This window comes from Toxotes jaculatrix, chromosome 22, assembly GCF_017976425.1.
Source record: "Toxotes jaculatrix isolate fToxJac2 chromosome 22, fToxJac2.pri, whole genome shotgun sequence".
In the NCBI taxonomy this organism is placed as follows: Eukaryota; Metazoa; Chordata; class Actinopteri; family Toxotidae; genus Toxotes; species Toxotes jaculatrix.
In genome coordinates, this window is record NC_054415.1 from 16415345 (window position 1) to 16431071 (window position 15727).

Consider the following 15727-nt stretch of genomic DNA (forward strand, 5'->3'; position numbering starts at 1 on the left):
ATGGCCGAGAGCGAGGCAGACACGCCGAGCACGCCGATTGAGTTTGAGAGCAAATACTTCGAGTTTGATGGAGTGCGGCTGCCGCCCTTCTGCAGAGGGAAGATGGAGGAGATCGCCAATTTCTCCCTCCGAAGTAGCGACATATGGATTGTCACCTACCCGAAGTCAGGTAAACAAGCCTCTGCGTCACCCGTCCGCGCGGGGCTCGCTGTGTCTTCAGGTTTCTTGACTGGTATTTGCTCTGCTGCTGCTGCAGCAACGACTACAGGTTTCCACTGTGATTATCAAAGTTTCATACAATAAATATAACACAGACTCAATGTAAAGCAAGTATCTACATTAGGTTCCATTTTGCATAACTTATCCAGGTTATAGTCACCATTAAAGCTGCAAACCAGGTGGTGTTTCATATTTAATGGCACAGGGTGGGTCACAGTTATCTAATATCTTTGTATCTCAGTAGACTCTCCCTGCTTTGATGTTATGATCAGTTGTCAACAAGCTGAGTCAGAGAAATTAAGCTGTAGTGCATGAGTCAGGCATCTAAACTGGCCTTCATCATCCACAACAGTGATGGAGGATGGAAGTTGATGTTTACATCCAGCTTCGGGTGTCTTTGCGCAGCGGCACTGCAGGCCGAGCTGCTGTGCGTGGTTTGCCCTGCTGCGCTCAGGGTGGGTCCAGTCATGTGACGGCTAGTGGGGGGCAGCCAGAGCTCTCACACAGAAGGGCAGGGGTGGGGGTGGGGGAGATGGATCTCAGCATTATGGCAACACCTGTGTCTAATGAAAGAAAGTCAAATAATCACAGAGATCATCGATAAGGAAAGTTCGACAAACTGATGGCATTATATCCCCCGTACAGGATTTCTATCATCACGTAAACCATGTTACACAGCTGCCACAGTCTTACAACAATGAAAACGCACATCCCAAATTGTAGACTTCTTAAATTCTTAGAAGAAAACAAAAAAGAATTGAACCTGCTGTGAAGTTTTGCCCGTTAAAGTTATGTAGGGACAATTCTAGGACCCTAAAAACATAAAGGGGATAAGTGAATGGGTGTGTTGCTGTTCTGTATACATTCTGTTACATGATACTCTGAGAGGAAGCGGTGGAGCCAAACTCTCTGTGTGTTGCATCCTGTTTAGCTTTTGATGATAATGATGATACTTTATTGTGCAACGACGAATTCAGAAATTAGGACAAGAGACAAAGATCACAAAAGACATGCCCACGTCCCTTCAACGTACATTTGATCTGGACTTAAACGTAAGGTTCCACACTCCGAGGCGCCACTTTGCTACATGAGGGATAAGAACTCGTGATACAGGCCTTGTGTTTTTGGGTTAAGGTTATATAAAATCATTCGGAATCAAATCCAGTAATATTTGTTAATATTTCAGTATGGTTTTGATCCTGGTTCTGAGAATGATACTGAATACATAATCAACCTTGCAAATCTACATAGAGAAGGGTGCTACTGGTATGATACACCTCCGGAATATCAACAATGCAATGTTGCAGCCCATCTGGGCATCAAAAACTTGATGCAGTTTACATAGATGTGCCCATGTTAACCAACATTTGGCGACCAAACTTGTTTCATGGCCAGATTATGACATTCCCACCAAATTCCATGTATTAGTTGATAAAATAAAATGACCAGTCATTTCCAGGTCACTGGGTCTAAAAGTACAGAACACATCAGTCTGGGCAAGGGCCCCAAGAGTGCTTGCTTTCATAAGTTTGTCAGAGCAGGATCTGGAATGTTTCCTCACACTCGTAGACACAAACACTCAATGCCTGATCAGAACTTGATGTCCTTTCTGTTTTCCAAAGCATCACATGAAAACCATGTAAAATCCCAGTGATCTCCAATGTTTGACCTTTAAAGGACCTTTGTAGATGGAGACAAATGTGTCCTCAGCCGGACACCTTTCAAAAGACGTAAAGGAAGAGATGAAAACTGTAAACAGGGCTGGTCGTTTCCTTTCCCCTGCTCTTTGTTGGTGTATCTCTGGTCTTCTGGTGCGGAGTAAAGAAAGCACATGGCAGGCCACATGGCTGCAGGATGCTGCAGGCTCACGTGCATCTGTCTTGGCCAATGGGATTCGCAAGATCATCTCAACCGAGGTGGGGGGGGGCTTAGAATTATGGGGTTACTCTATGCAGTTTATTTCTGTTTTGACATCAGCCATATGCTCAATCATGTCTCCCTGCAGGCAGCACACCTCTGCACTGCACATACACACACATTCTTGTCTTACATTTGTTGTGAGGACACATTGACATAATGCAATCTATTGTCCTCAACCATCACAACTAAATCCCAACCCTTACCCTAAAACTAACTTAAACCTGATTCTAATCTCAAACCTAAACACGTAACACTCAAACAGCCATTTAAACTTGTGGGTTCTACAAGTATTGTGGGCTCACAAACATAGTACATAAAACTAGCAAAAATAGCACAAACGTCATGAAATAAATGGCATAGTCGGACAAAATGAAAATGGTTCACATTTAGGGTGGCACGGTGGTGCAGTGGCTAGCCCTGCTGCCTGTGTGGAGTTTGCATGTTCTGGGTTTTCTCCAGGTACTCTGGCTTCCTCCCACAATCCCCAAAACATACACATTAGGTTAACTGGCTACTCTGAATCGATGTGAATGTGTGCATGTGCGGTTGTCTTTTTGTGTCGACCCTGTGATTGACTGGCGACCAGTCCAGGGTGTACCCTGCTTCTCGGCCATAGTCAGCTGGGATAGGCTCCAGACAGATGGGATAGGTATTTACCAGGTGGGGAGATTATGTTAGGTTTGTGTTAGGTCAGAGTGTTTCTTTTTTTTTTTTTTTGAGGATCCAGAAGCAGACCACAGGCTGATGGCAGAGAAAAAAAGTAGATTTAATAAGGGTGAACACAAAGCGAATCCAAAAACTTTCAGGACTGATAGGAGTGGAGGCAGAATGACATGGCAGGCAGTTTACTGGCTGGAGGAGCGATCCTGAACACTGGGGGGTTTCACTGAAAGAGAACAGCAGAGAGCAGAAGTCACTTGACTGAGCACAAGGTTAGTTCACTAGAAACTCTTAAGAAGAACAGTTTGCTTGACAGCGAGAGAGCTACCACTGAAGGTAGGACAATCCAGCGTCGAAGTGAAGCCCTGCTCCGGCTTAAAAGGAGTGATCACAGGAAATGAGGTGCAGGTGTGTCAGCCTCCAGTCAGCAGGAAAACACGCCTCTTTACTCAAACAGGAGGGAACCTCCCTCAGGAGGCAGAGGGAAAAAGCACCAAAGCACAAGCACACAAACATTCCAACCCCCATATACATAACAGATTATATTAAAAGCTATTGAGAATTGCATTATGGGAAGTGTAGGATCCATTGCTGTTTGAGCTTGACCCTTATTTTGTATAGAGTACAAATCAAAATATCTAAATCTATGCTGTATCAGTTTTGACCAGTTGTTATTTCATCTGCCTCTCCAAATTCCCACAGCTATATGGAATTGAAATCAGAGCTGGTTTCTCAGTGGGTGTGTCGAGTGGGGAAAACTTGTTTGAAACTGGTTGGTGGTGTACCGTGGTCTTCTGTTGAGGACGACGCTTCCTGTGGACAATCACCAAGCAACTGCTGGGAAGCTTGCCAATGTTTTTCTGTAAAGTGTCTGACTGTTCTTGTTTAGAGAAAGGATGAATGTGTCCTCAGGCTGGCCACATGCTGGCTATGAAACCAAATAAATCATGTAGTGAAGATTTCCAGAAAGAAATCAACAAAAAAGAAAAGTTTTATTTCACATCAGTACCAGTTGTTATGACGTACTTTGCGCGCATGAAAGGGTTTGGTTGTGTTGGACACAAGAAAAAACATGAGCTCTGGCTTACAAATTGAAATACAAGCCAAAAAATATTTAGGGCAGGCACAAAAAGATCAGAGGACACATAGTGCCAGACATGTCTAAACTGAAGATACAAACGTCTCATCTGTTGAGGAGTTTCTCTTTACTCCAAGGTGGACTAATTGTACCATATGTGTTTAGACACCCATTCTAAATTCAAACTAACATCCCAAAATTGAACACACAGTGGATGATTCTACACCTCACACATTCTGCGAGTTATTTATTTCAACTGTTGCTGGCAGATTTCATTAGCAGAGGCTCGCTATTCAGCTAATTAAGCTCAGGTTAGCGACCTTTGCTTCACGCTGACTTATTTTAAAACAAGAACCTTGTAAAAGAACTCTTACATATGTACTTGATGGCTACATACATAATTTTTACCAAGACTGAAGCTGAAGCTGCATGTGTAAGTCAAGTCAGAATACTCACCAGTTGATGATCAGTGTAGAAGACATGGTGTGTACATATTCAAAGAGTTTTCTCTGGGCCTCTGCCAGATGATGATGTATGACCGCAGGTCATCATTCAGCTGAGGTGGTGTCCAGCAAACAACTTGGGCTTTATAGATACTGTAATTGGCAGACTTTCTGAGGAAGACCTGGTCTGATTACTTAGATGATTTTATTCAGTACTTTTTACTGCCTGCAATGAGGAATGAATGTATTAATGTGAAACTGAAGGATTAGTCAGATACATCATACATCCCACTTTTGATAGAGCGGCTCTCATTTAAATGTGGACTCCTAAACATGAGCTGTGTCATGAAGAATATGTTAGCCTAAATGAATCCAGGCCCCCAAGTCACATTAATACTCACATACCTTGAGGAGGTGGCATTGCAGCCATTTCTGACCAAGCCTATTAATCAGTCAATTTAACTCACTCAAAAATCTTGTTCTTGGTCTTGCACACCCAATCTGGACAACATCGCATCCAATTATATAGTGTATTATAGTGTAATTATAGTGTACTTTGCTTCTGGCCTGTACTCTGAATTTTTATGTAAATTCTCAGACTTTTAATCAGGTTTAGTCCCTCGTAGCTAAGTAATTATAGTAGGTGATGTGGATATTCATGTGGACGACCATAATGATAGCCTTAGCACTTTATTTCATTATTAGACTCAATTGGCTTCTCTCAGACTGTAAATAAACCCACTCACTGTTTCGACCACACCCTTGACCTTGCATAAGGCATCAAAATTAAAAACAGAATCCCCTTTTATCAGACCATTCTTTAAGTACTTTAGAATTCCTGTTTTTAGACTACACGCCATTACGCAAAAATGTCTTTACTAGATGTCTGTCTGATAGAGCTAGAGTTAAATTTAAATATGACAAGCTTTTAAAATACGACACATTATTGAAGATTAAACCAGTGGTTTTCAACCTTTTTGGCTTTTGATGTCTCATGAAAAGCAATGTGTAGTCGAGGTCTTGTTTTTAATTAAGTTCAACCCCTGTGTACGGCATCTTTGTTCCTTTCTTGCCATCCCAATTTCCTTATTGTCCTCTGGCTTTCTCCCTTCTCCTTGTAGGCACCAGTCTACTTCAGGAGGTTGTGTATTTAGTGAGCCAGGGAGCAGACCCAGATGAAATCGGCCTTATGAACATCGATGAACAACTGCCTGTTTTAGAGTACCCTCAACCTGGCCTGGACATCATACAGGTACGGTCTCTATATATCACCCTGTGATAGACTGTGGACCAGTTCAGGGTGTACCCTGCCTCCTGCCCATTGTCAGGTGGGACTGACTCTTAAGAGGATAAGTGGTATAGATAATGGATGGATGGAAAAACTTTATCTCATTTTCGAAGAAATAGATAATTTACTGGAAATTCTTGTCTTTAGCAGACAAGGCAAGACGCATGCAGTATGGATAAAAGAATGGCACGATACAGATTGAAGTACTGACTTTGTGTTTCCACAGGAGCTGACATCACCTCGCCTGATCAAAAGCCATCTTCCCTACCGATTCCTCCCAACAGCCATGCACAACGGGGAGGCCAAGGTCAGCCTTCCAAAATTGGACAATATCATAAACAGTAGCTAGCATCAAATTTAAATGTTTTCCGATATTTAACTATATTTTGAGGTAGATGCACCCCAAATTCTGTTAAATTTAATTTTGTAATGTCAGGAAGAACACTTAAGTCAATCGGCCTCCTTCTTATGTGCTAAGCTTTTGGCATTGGTGATTTAACTAAAGAGCTCTGACACCAAGAGATGCAACATAGTCTAGTAATGTAGTCTCTGACATGACTGCATCAACCATCAGCTCCAGTGTTCAAATTCTACAGAACTGTACTTCAACAACAGCACTACACAGAGTTAATTTTGTATCTGAACCAGTGCTGTTGTGGTTTTCTTCCAGGTGATCTACATGGCTCGGAACCCCAAGGACCTGGTGGTGTCCTACTACCAGTTCCACCGCTCTCTCAGGACTATGAGCTACCGGGGAACCTTCCAGGAGTTCTGCCGGCGCTTCATGAATGACAAGTGTGAGTATTGAGGTCACTGGAGAACTGGGACACTGCGACCTTCCATCTGGTCCAGTTTACTCAACTCCTGCCCTGTTTTGTCTCTGTCTACTGTAAGTTCATCCAGCTGTATTTCTCTCTCTCTCTCTCTCTCTCTCTCTCTTTCATAGTGGGATATGGTTCCTGGTTTGAACATGTTCAGGAATTTTGGGAGCATCGTATGGATTCTAATGTCCTCTTCTTGAAATATGAAGACATGTACAAGGTAACACAATCCACTGTCACAGCGTTATGCAACTCCAGGTCTTAACCCAGTAGCCTGGCCTCTGTAAAGGTTTGCCTCTTAGACTGTATGGTGTCATTTAGATAGGAAATGTGAGTCAGTAAACCTAGAAGAGCCGCTGTGCTGATATCAATGACTGTGTGTATTTACTGTGCTGACACTGAAAGGACTTTCTGAGCATTCACCTTCACCCTTAAACACTTTCTTTCTTACATGGTTTCCTGTTCCTATCACAAATTTGTCTTCATCCAGACCTAAGCTGAGCAATTAAAGTTATATCACAAATGGCTTTTGGACATGGTCTTGATTCTCACTCAGTCCCTTCCTGACATGGATTTGAAACTGCTAAAACTTGGACTTGTTCTTGGACTTAATGCCCCTAACCAACAATCTGGCTCTTAGACAATCAGATGGATTTCTGGCAAGTTAGACATTTTGTTCAGATGTCTGCAGTTTGAGCAGTTCCACTCCCGATTTCCCACATAGCAGGGAAGAGACTCAAAATATCTTTTCTGTTGTTCTGCTCTGTGGTGAGAGCTAGTCTTTGCTGTCATAGCAAAGCTAAAGATGAAAAATTGAAGTCTGATTTCTGAAAAATTTCTAATCTCTTGTGAAAACATATCTTTACTCATGTTGACAAAATGTTTTGGTGCTTGAAAAAGGTTTATCAAAGTCTTGGTTCACAAAAGTAGTGGAATATATGAACAAAATAGAAGAATAACATGATTGTTAAATATATAATAAATATATTAAAAATTAATTAAATAAAAAATATTTTTGCTACAACTAAGCGGCAACAACTTTGGCAGCTGTAAACTTTCTTGCCATTCTTCAAGTCTCTCCGATGTTGACTGAATGAAAACTGTAGTGTGTCTAAGGTGTAGGGTAGGTCCTTAGTGATTTCCTGAGTGTCCATTGGTTAGTTTCACACAAAATGTGGATGGACACACAAATCCACCAATTGCGCAGGATGAGAGGCAGGTGACATGGACTTGGAAGTGGAGAGTCTACAGATTCGGAGAACAAATGAACCATGTTTCTGTGCTGTATTAGTAGACACTGACTAAACGCATTACTGCGTTCATCATCTAAAAGCATACAGTGTTTGTCCAGCTAGAAAACCATGAAAAATACTGGGGATGGTTCCTGTTTCTAGATGATGAACTGGGCTCTTCTGTGCACAGTTTGCATGTTCTCCCTGTGCCTGCATGGGTTTTCTCTGGGTAATCCGGCTTCCTCCCACAATCCCAAAAACATGCACATTAGGTTAGTTGGCTTCTCTAAATTGCCCCTAGGTGTGAGTGTGTGCGTGTGTGGTTGCCTGTCTTTGTGTGTGTGTCAGCCATGCGATTGACTGGTGACTAGTCCAGGGTGTACCCCCCCCCTCTCGCCCGTAATCATCTGGGATAGGCTCCAGGCGACCCCGACAGATCAACCGGTATAGAAAATGGATGGATGGATATTATCTTATCATTCTTTCTTATTGGCTGTTTGACATTACAAATCCTTGTTTTTTATCCCCGGCCTGTGCTAGAAGGTTCTTAAACTATTACAAAAAATGCACCCATTCTCATTTAATTTGGGTTTCACAAGATCACAAGGAAGCTATTTCTCAATCTTAATAAGACAAGCTAAATTTTCTTGAAATCAAAACATGTTTTTTTGTAACTGAGAAACAGTTTAACCTATCTGAGCGTAACAAGCTGTAAAAATGTCCTTTCCGGTCCTCTATAAAAGTCAAATGAAAGAAATTCCCATGCAGAAGCTGGACAATAAAGACATATTGTGACTAAGTACTCTGCTTGGGGGCAACTTGACATAGTTGAAGCTGGAAAGAGATTGCTCAGACTGTAGCAGGACATTGCTGATACAGACCATGCGAGAGCAAGGAAACTTCTCTAACCTTTTTAGACTACAGAAAACCCATTTCATATTCAAACCCCCTGTCTCACAATTTTTCTAACCTATTTTAACCTTCAGTTTAATTCTCTTTTTGTGGACGTGGCAGGCACATGCATCCTATCTTTTTCACAGAACATTCTTGTGTAAAACTCTCCAGTCAAAGAAAAAGAGCATGTCAAATCAATATTTGCCCTTTGCTTCACCAAAGGTCCTCTATTACATTATCAGGTCTCACCCTGTTTACGAGGCCACTCTTCAGTAGATAAGCTTCTCTTAGAATGGATTTCTTAGAACTGAGGGGAGAGGACGCAATCAGTTCTACAATTTCAGACTTTGTTTTGGGTATTCTTCACACTGTAAATACTGGGAATGAATAAGCTTATAATAAAAAACAATTACAAGTTGTTAGGCCTTAGAAACTTACATTATTATCATTTAAAACAACAACTGAATCTAGTTTCTTATTTTTAAAAAATGCTTGACTAAAATTCCCCAGAAGTCCTTTATACATGTGTGTTTGAGGTGTCATATGTTATTCTCTTTGATTAAAACTATGAACGGCTGTGTGTAAGGCTTTAGCATAGCACTCATATAGAGGAAGGATGTCCATTGTGGGCTCACTGTTAGTGTTAGCGGTGCAGCAAAAACTCTCATGAGGGATAAAGATTTCATGTATAAGTAAATTTATTTATTTATAAATAAATAATCTGTTAGTCTGACTTGGAATAAGTTAACAGAGGTAAAAATTCTAGGTCAGATGAACGCAAAGCCTAAACTTAGTTAAGTTAAACTGCCTAACTCAAGATATTTGAGTTCGTTGCCTTCAAATTTTAAGTTTTCTCAACTTTTTTTATACAGTGCAAAAGCATTGCATCATTCTATTGTTGCCCAGGGTATGACTAAAGAAATCCATCCTCTTTTTTGTTTTTCATTTGAAACATGAGATTATATATTTCTGGATGTGTAAATAGGCAACTGTTTACTAGCGTGTTCAACAACTTTATATTTTGATAATATGATAGTGTTGTGTTTACAGCTTGTTCCAGTGCTTCCATGTGTTTTAGAAAAAGGGCACTGACTGCTTGCTTTAACTGAGTAGTCTGACATTTTGGAAAATGTTAGCTTTCTTGCTGAGAAATACTACTCTTGTAAATTTGAAGCTACCGCCAACTGCCGGCATAAGCTTAGCATAAAACAAAAAATAGGAGAAACAGCTAGCACGTCACTTCAGAGTTTTTGTTGTTGTTGTCGTTGTTGTCTGGTTTGTTTAATCTGTTCAAAAGCCAGAGTGCAAAAACTAATGACATTCCCGTCTCACTCAACTGTACTTTGTATTTAGTGCTAATTAGCAAATGTTAGCATCCTAATACACTAAACCTATTGGGTCAGTAATCCTCACTGAGCCTCCCTTTGACACCCCAACACACATGCACCCACACCCATATGCAAACATGCATGTGCATATAACCCAGGGCTGGAAACGGATAGCCTTTATGTTAAACTGTTCCTAGATGACATATTGTTCTTACAGAACTGTTCATTTTGACCTGACAGATGCCATTTGCGTGCAGTTAGTGTTTCTCATTTTTATGCCACTCAGATTGTGTAAGCACAGGGAACTGTGTGTTCTCTAGAGCTGTGGGTGGATGCTGTTTTGGGAAACAGAATCTCTGCCTCTGTATTACTTAAGAGCTCAAGAGGGAGGCGATTTTCTCTCTATTTGTGTGTGATTATTGCTATCATAGATTTCCCATTGTTATTTAATCCTTCTCTCCCCTTCTCTCCTCTCCAGGATCTGGGGACTTTGGTGGAGCAGTTAGCCCGGTTCCTTGGCGTTTCCTGCGACAAGGCTCAGCTGGAGGGCATGGTGGAGAGCTGCAACCAGTTGATCGAGCAGTGCTGCAACTCGGAGGCGCTGTCCATCTGCAGGGGTGAGTGGGAGAGAAAGTAGAAGAGGAAAAACACAACACTGTTTTTTTTTGCTGTAGCTGCACTGACACTGTGGAGGACCATTTCCAAAACATCAAATCCGAAATCCGAATATCCAAATATATCCACCGACTACTAAAACCATACTTCCACTGCATCTGATTTGTTCTGATTTGTTTTAGTTCCTTCATTTCGTGTTCTGGTGTTCATCACATTTAAACCTTTCAGTGGGCATTTTATAAGGTTAGGCACTTTTACGAAACCACAGAACTTCCACAGTCAATCAGTTTCTTTTCAGTCAATTTAAAGATTCCAAACTAATTTTTTCAGCTGGATTAAAGGAGTATCCCAGTGATTTAGAATGGTCCTTGCACAAAATGGAGACATTCTAGTTTTTATATACTGTAATGGTCCCAGAAATTTCTGCCTCAAAACCAAAACAATGGAGTTCAATGGAATTTCCCTTCTGTGCTCACAATATGAAATATATATAAAAATGATATAATAAAAAAAAAAAAAACAAAAACAGAAAACAATCAACAACAGCTTCTCCCCCCAAAGAAACCTAACTGATTCATCTTTTTCATGTATGTCTCCTGACAAAGACATAATTTCCTTTTTGGACAGCGTCCATATTTTCAACTGGTTTTATTGAAACCTTTTTGCAAAAATACTACATACTTGTACACACTGGACGAGAAATTATGTATTTAAGTTTTTTAAAACAAATATTATTAATTATGACATGGGCGGCACGATAGTTCAGTGGTTAGCACTGTCGCCTCACAGCAAGAGGGTTCCAAGTTTGAATCCCGGTCTGGGCTCTTCTGTGTGAAGTTTGCTCCCTGTGCCTGTGTGGGTTTTCTCCTGGTACTCCGGCTTCTTCCCACAATCACAAAAAACATGCACATTAGGTTAATTGGCTACTCTAAATTGCCCGTAGGTGTGAGTGTGTGGTTGTCTGTCTTTGTGTGTCAGCCCTGTGATTGGCTGGGGACCAGTCCAGGGTGTACCCCGCCTCTCGCCCATAGTCAGCTGGGATAGGCTGGATTAATTATGACTTATTATCAAGATCATCATATGTGGCTGATATATTTTCCTCATGAATTTACATATATTTTCTGCAGAAACAGATTTCAAATGCGATGTACCGTAGTTGTACTAGGACATGTCTGAAAAGTCACATGCTGTGCATTTGTGGAGAGCATCAGCAAGAAGTTGCTTTTGAATAATTAAACATCATTTTTCAACACTGCAAGTGTTAACAAAGAGGATTAGGACCACATATAAAAAAAATTGAACTGTGAGTTTAAAGTCACAATTTTATGATTAAAGTCAGAATTCTGAATCTGACTTTCATCTCAGAATTCTCAACAACGATGATGTTTCCTCAGTGATGTCATTGGTTCATTTTTATATTTAACACAAGTTATTCTTATTACTATTCAATATGATAATGTATTTTTAAAAATATATTTACTATTGAAAGCTTCAGGTTTCAATTATTTTCTTCGTCACTCATGGGATTCTTAAGTTCCGGACATGGATGTGAGTATTTTCTCACCCTCAGTTTAAGATGATTATGGCACCACTGTGCGGCTACATGTGTCATCTCAACCTGCAGGCCCACTTTGTTTTCCTTTAATCCTTTTTTATGCAAACAGCTCATTTAACAGTCATTTACCTAAGTTGTCGTAATTTTTCAGTTTGGTTTATGTTGCTGTTCCTGTTTTGATTTTGATGGTTACTTATGATTTCTGTCATCTGTTTTTTTCTGTTTTTCCATCTTATTTTTTTTTTCTTTTAGTGCATGGAAGTCTGGTGTCTGGTGTGCTATAGGGTTAGTACACAGCTGGCAGTCAGTCCGCTCTGTCTCACACATTCAGGTGAGTCGCTGACTCGTCAGGCTGCATTCACTCAGCAGCTGAAAGGTGTCAGATAAGATCTGATGACAAGAAAAAAAAATCATCCACCAGGATCTGTCAGAGGAATGTTCAGAATTTGTGTGGGTTTTACATCAGTCATCAAGCAGAATAACAACACCATCATACCATACCTCCTGAGAAGGGCAACTCGAGTCCAAGTATTCTCAGTAAGATTCAAACTTTTAGAGCAGAAACTTGCTTGGTTTTATTTGATGGTTCTATCTGTAACATCAATATGAATGGTACCTTAGTGGTCGGCTTCAGTAAGTCCAAATAGTTTCCGGACTGTGTACTGTCATTAACAGCACATGTCAATGAGAATGTTTACAAACTAGTATTCCTCTCATGGGACTTTATCTAAGTTATAGGTATATTAGGGATGTGAAATGGACCATAAGAAACCCATGATTCATCTATAAAGGAGAGTTTTTGACCCAAAAATGTAAGTTTCTGTTGAGTCTGTACTGAGGTAGTATAAGTAACAGTGAACGTTTTGTTTTTAGTGTCATCTAGTGGTGATGTTGCAGATTGCAACCTCAGGTGTAATTTACCTGCAGAACACTTGCTAAAACTCAAAGCAAATCTGCTGCACCACTTACTGACACTTGACATATAACTAACTAAAACTGTCGTAACTAGTTGCTTATTTTGTGTTTCTACATTTCAGAGTTCACAAACAGACCTTTCTGAAAATTGTTATTCCAGCTTTATAGCTGATGCTTCGGCTACATAAAGCAAAAATAGATTGAATCTGCACCGATCTTGAGCCTGTAGATAAGAACAGACAAACTTACTTTCACTTTTATTTTGTGGTGTTGATGACTGAGCACTACAACTTAAATCATTTGTTTAACTGATGATCCATAGTCCTCTCAATCCTGAGTCTAGGCTGCATCTGTGCACAGACAGTATCCCACTTAAAAATTAATTTTTAACTTTTTCCTCCTTTTTGGTGCCCCTCCAGCTGATGGTGCCCTAGGCGACCACCTAGGTCACCCAGGCATAAAAACAAACTATCTTCCCTCTCGTTGTTTATCCTCCCTGCAGGTCGTGTGGGTCTATGGAAGGACATCTTCACAGTGTCTATGAACGAAAAGTTTGACGCGGTGTACAGACAGAAGATGGGCAAGTCTGACCTGACCTTCGAGTTCTGCCTGTGAAGAGCACCTCACCCTGGCCCCATCCCCATTCCCCAGCCCTCCCACCAATCTACTTCAGTACTGTTGATAGGTGCACACACCTCCTGCCAAAACCCAAGCTCCTACATCTCCATTCAATGAATAAGTCTGAAGTTTGGGATTACACTACTTTCAGAATGCAATGTGTCTCAACGAGTCAAAGATCAGACACTTGTGGGCTGATCAAAATGAATCCAGAATTAGATGTTTACTGAAATTTCTCAATCAATGGTTAAACCAAACCTCCCTCACCCCTACCTTCATAGTATGTTCCCACTGCTGAGTACATGTGTGTACATGTATAACCAACCAGGGTTCGACTGATGGAGGTTTTTGAAGATACCAATACATTTGAGCAACCAATACACATATATTCAAAATCTCATTATATGGCTAATTTCAAAACAGGGACTCAAGCTACATACAGATATTTGCGACTGAAATACACTGAAAATAACATGTTTATATGGCTGGACAGGGAAAAAACAGCCAGTTCAGCCCTTCAGCTTTTTCATGTTATGACAGTTTGTTGTTCTGGGCGAAGTTGCACTGTCCATTGCGTTATGCTAGAAATGAACCTGTTAGCAGGAAGTGTTGTCTGACCACATCCAATGGCAAAAGTGATTATATACTGTGTCCTAAATGGCCACATTCAAAAAAATCTACAGATGCGATAATTGTTCTAGTTTCTCATATCCATGCACTCTGTGAAATAGGCATAAAGTCACGAAAAGCCACACTGGTTCCAACATCAGAAAGGTGTTGGATTGGGTGAGAGGGTTTCACATGCTATCTGGCGATCCAACAAGCATTTCTTTGGAAGCATACTGGAATCATAAGGTTTCTTGAATCATTCTTGGTCTGAACCCTGGCTAGAGATTACTTTGCCTCGGGGAACCCTATCAGAAGCTACTGTCTCTGACAACTGAACTACAAGGGTTACAGAGACACACAGATCCCTCCACCACAATGTGCAGATTCTCTGAGAGTTTCATGGGATACCCTTGCTCAATCTTAGAAGTGGTGTGAGGACGTTGGACTTCTGTAAGCAGCTTCTTTTGTTGTACCTTTGCAATGACAGGACCCAGGTGAGGTGGTTCAGATATTTGACAATGATGCCCCCTGGATGACTCTTTGTGAATGTATTCGGGTGTATCTAACTGGAAGGAGACCCTGGGTAGACCCAGAACATCCTGAGGTTACATATCCCACTTGGTCTTTGGTATCTCTCAAGAAGAACTGGAGGAAGTAGCTAGAGAGAGGTGCATATGAGGTATTTTGGTTTGCTTCCTGGCTACATGGCTACATAGTAATGGATGTGCCTAAGGAATGATGGAAATCTTGAGGGTTTTTGTGCTCTTTTGAACTGTACCCGTTGTGGCTACAAGTGGTTTGGCTACAGAGAGGAAGGGGCACATAGGCCATGTGGAAGAGAACTTTAGGCCTACTCAGGCCTCAAGGACCCTTAGCTGTTCAAATTCACCCAAGACTGGAAGTTACCTGTGGGGAAGAGATATAATATCATGTTTCAAAGAAAAGAGCATTTTATTTAAAGCATTATTATTATTATTATTGTTATTGTTATTATTTTCTGTTTGCCATGTGAGTGCGTTGGATTTGGAAGTAAACATAAAATTCATATGGTGAATGTGTTAGCAAACAGTTGCCTGTTTACATGTGCAACACATATGGAATAACGCTAATCCATGCTTCTGGTCACTTGAGAAACACAAGTCCAGTATTTATTCTCATCTAAGGTATGTTTTTATCTCAACTAAATTTGTGCTGCACTGTGTTCAGCAGCTAGTTGCTACCGTTGTTTGTCTGTGGTTTGTTGCTGGGTGAGTTGTGTGCAGCTACCTACCACTGCTGGAAATAAGGCTGAACCAAAATACTAAAATTGCAAGCTAAAAACAACCCAACCAACCAAAACAGATGAGCTAAAAGATGGGGAACTGTAAAACAGGGTGATAATTTTCAGCAGGTTAGTCACTATGACACAATCATGTGATTAATTTTTGATGTAAAAACATGTATTAGTGCAGCTTTAAAGTTACAGTTACTTTGAACTTTTGTGGTGCCTGCTGTGTGATTCCTCGCAGCTGTTTTACAAGCCAAATGACCCT

General features: G+C 40.8%; 1 protein-coding gene across 1 annotated transcript; it reads left to right on the top strand.

The window, feature by feature from the left end:
- Positions 1 to 15477, top strand: sult4a1 (sulfotransferase family 4A, member 1). The gene is made up of 7 exons (XM_041030371.1): positions 1 to 169; positions 5442 to 5572; positions 5835 to 5915; positions 6279 to 6405; positions 6555 to 6649; positions 10362 to 10500; positions 13471 to 15477. Exons 1-7 carry the CDS (start codon positions 1 to 3, stop codon positions 13581 to 13583), a joined length of 855 nt encoding a protein of 284 aa, XP_040886305.1. The 3' UTR covers positions 13584 to 15477.
- The last annotated feature ends 250 nt before the right edge of the window (positions 15478 to 15727 follow it).

Bases quoted from the DNA above. Each gene is read 5' to 3' on its own strand.
- sult4a1 (XM_041030371.1), top strand. From the start codon at position 1: ATGGCCGAGAGCGAGGCAGACACGCCGAGCACGCCGATTGAGTTTGAG. The intron at 170-5,441 runs GTAAACAAGCCT...TTCTCCTTGTAG, and splicing joins TGTCACCTACCCGAAGTCAG to GCACCAGTCTACTTCAGGAG. The intron at 5,573-5,834 runs GTACGGTCTCTA...GTGTTTCCACAG, and splicing joins CTGGCCTGGACATCATACAG to GAGCTGACATCACCTCGCCT.